We start from the raw sequence: 1,883 nt of genomic DNA on the forward strand, positions 1-1,883 counted from the left end.
TTGGCATAAAACACTACTGGAAACAGGAACCCCAACGGGTCATAAATCCTAGCTATTGCTGACAAAATAGCTCGTTTTGAAGGATGCCACGAAGGAGTAGTGATTTCGTAGGAGAAGAGGTCCTCGTCCGGAATCCAATGCATACCCAGGAGCTTGATCTTTGGATCATCATCCTCGGAGAGGCAGACTGCTTCATGCAAACCTTCCGAACTTTGCAGAAACTTTAGTAGTTCTGGACTGTTACTTGCCCACTTACCCAATTCGAAAACCCCTTACTTAACAATTTCTCGAGTTCTGATGCTAATTGTTTAGCTTCATCGACTGACGCTGCACCTGTAGCAATATCGTCCACGTATATGTCTTCTTGCAAGACTTTGGATGCCCATGGGTACGGATCTCCTTCGTCTCGTACCAGTTGGATAATAGCCCTTTGCGCTTGAAATGGTGCCGAACTTGTGCCATACGTGACAGTGCACAGTTCAAACTGCTGGACCGTATCCTGCGGGTCGAAGCGCCAGAGTATATGCTGATATTTGCGATCTGGCGGGTGCACCAGAATCTGTCGATACATCTTTACTATGTCAGCAACGCAAACGACTTGATGAGTTCGAAAGTGTGTGAGGATGTCACGAATATCCAGTTGTAACTTCGGGCTTGTAAATAAATGATCGTTAAGCGATCCATTGCGTGTTTTGCACGAAGCATCAAACACCGTCCTGAGCTTCATGGAATTTTTGTGATTTTTCACTACAGCATGATGAGGTAACGTGTATGAAGCAACCGTGTTTGATGGAACGATTCTCATGTGTCCTAACTCCTCATATTACCGCATGAAATGATGATATTCATGCTTCAGTTGGGGATTTTTTTCCAGTTTAGCTTCTAAATTAATTAGACGCTTGAAAGCCTGGCCTTTCGTGTTTTCGAGAGACGTCACAGTGTTCTTAGTTGGTAAAGACACAACATAGCGGCCTGAATCGAGGCGATAATGCGTTTCCTGAAAATGCTGTTCACATATCTTTTCCTCTTCCGACGCCGTGTCGACTGGTCGTACTTCCTCCAACTCCCAAAACCTCTCCATTGTGCTCTTCAAATCTTCATTGGTATGAAGAAACAACGATGAACCCCCATTTATGTTGAGTTCCGAACCTAAAGGACCTGATATCACGTATCCGAAAATAGTTGGCAGTAATCTAGGTACATCAGGACCCACATTTTTGGGCTGACCTGTGATGACGTCCATAAAAAGATCCCCACCAAGCAAAAACTCTACAGGCCCTGACTTCCCGTAATCTGAGTCCGCAAGCAAGTATCGTTTGTAGAGTGACTGAATTTGGGGAGAGAGAGAGAGGCTTGTGGGAGATTGCTGGTAATTGCGGGAATCACGATAGCCATAGCATCCAATCTTTTTGCGCTGTAAGATGGAATCCGTGATCGGAGGGAACAGTCAACTTTTCCATAGTACTCGCACTGTGTCTGGACTTAATTCCTAAACTGTATTCAATGGATACACACAAACCGTATTTATTGTGTGTATCGGCACGTAGATATATATGAGTATATATTTACCTATATGAGTACGTTTATAACAACTAATAAAAAAAATATGTTTCCTCTTTCCTTCGTACGGTGGCCACAACACCCGCCTTCAGATCGAGCGTACTAAAAATTTTCGCACTGCCTAACTTATCCGAGATGTCCTCGAACCTAGGGATCGGATATCGCTCATCTGCGGAGTTTTCATTTAATTTCCTATAATCAATGACGACTGTATACTTTTCAGTACGATCACCTGGTGCTCCCTTCTTCCTAACTGCCCACAAGGGACAATTGTATCGGGAAGTACTATTGACTATTATGCCCTGTTTCTTTTTTTTTTTTTT

General features: G+C 43.6%; 1 protein-coding gene across 1 annotated transcript; it reads right to left on the bottom strand.

The window, feature by feature from the left end:
- Positions 1 to 223: 223 nt before the first annotated feature.
- LOC106691201 (uncharacterized) lies at positions 224 to 805 on the bottom strand. The gene has a single exon (XM_014436903.3). The coding sequence runs from the start codon at positions 803 to 805 to the stop codon at positions 224 to 226; it is 582 nt and encodes a 193-aa protein (XP_014292389.3).
- Between the last annotated feature and the right edge of the window lie 1,078 nt (positions 806 to 1,883).

The sequence above is a fragment of the Halyomorpha halys genome, unplaced genomic scaffold (assembly GCF_000696795.3).
Source record: "Halyomorpha halys isolate HHAL.00 unplaced genomic scaffold, Hhal_1.1 Scaffold2150.1, whole genome shotgun sequence".
NCBI classification, from domain to species: domain Eukaryota; kingdom Metazoa; phylum Arthropoda; class Insecta; order Hemiptera; family Pentatomidae; genus Halyomorpha; species Halyomorpha halys.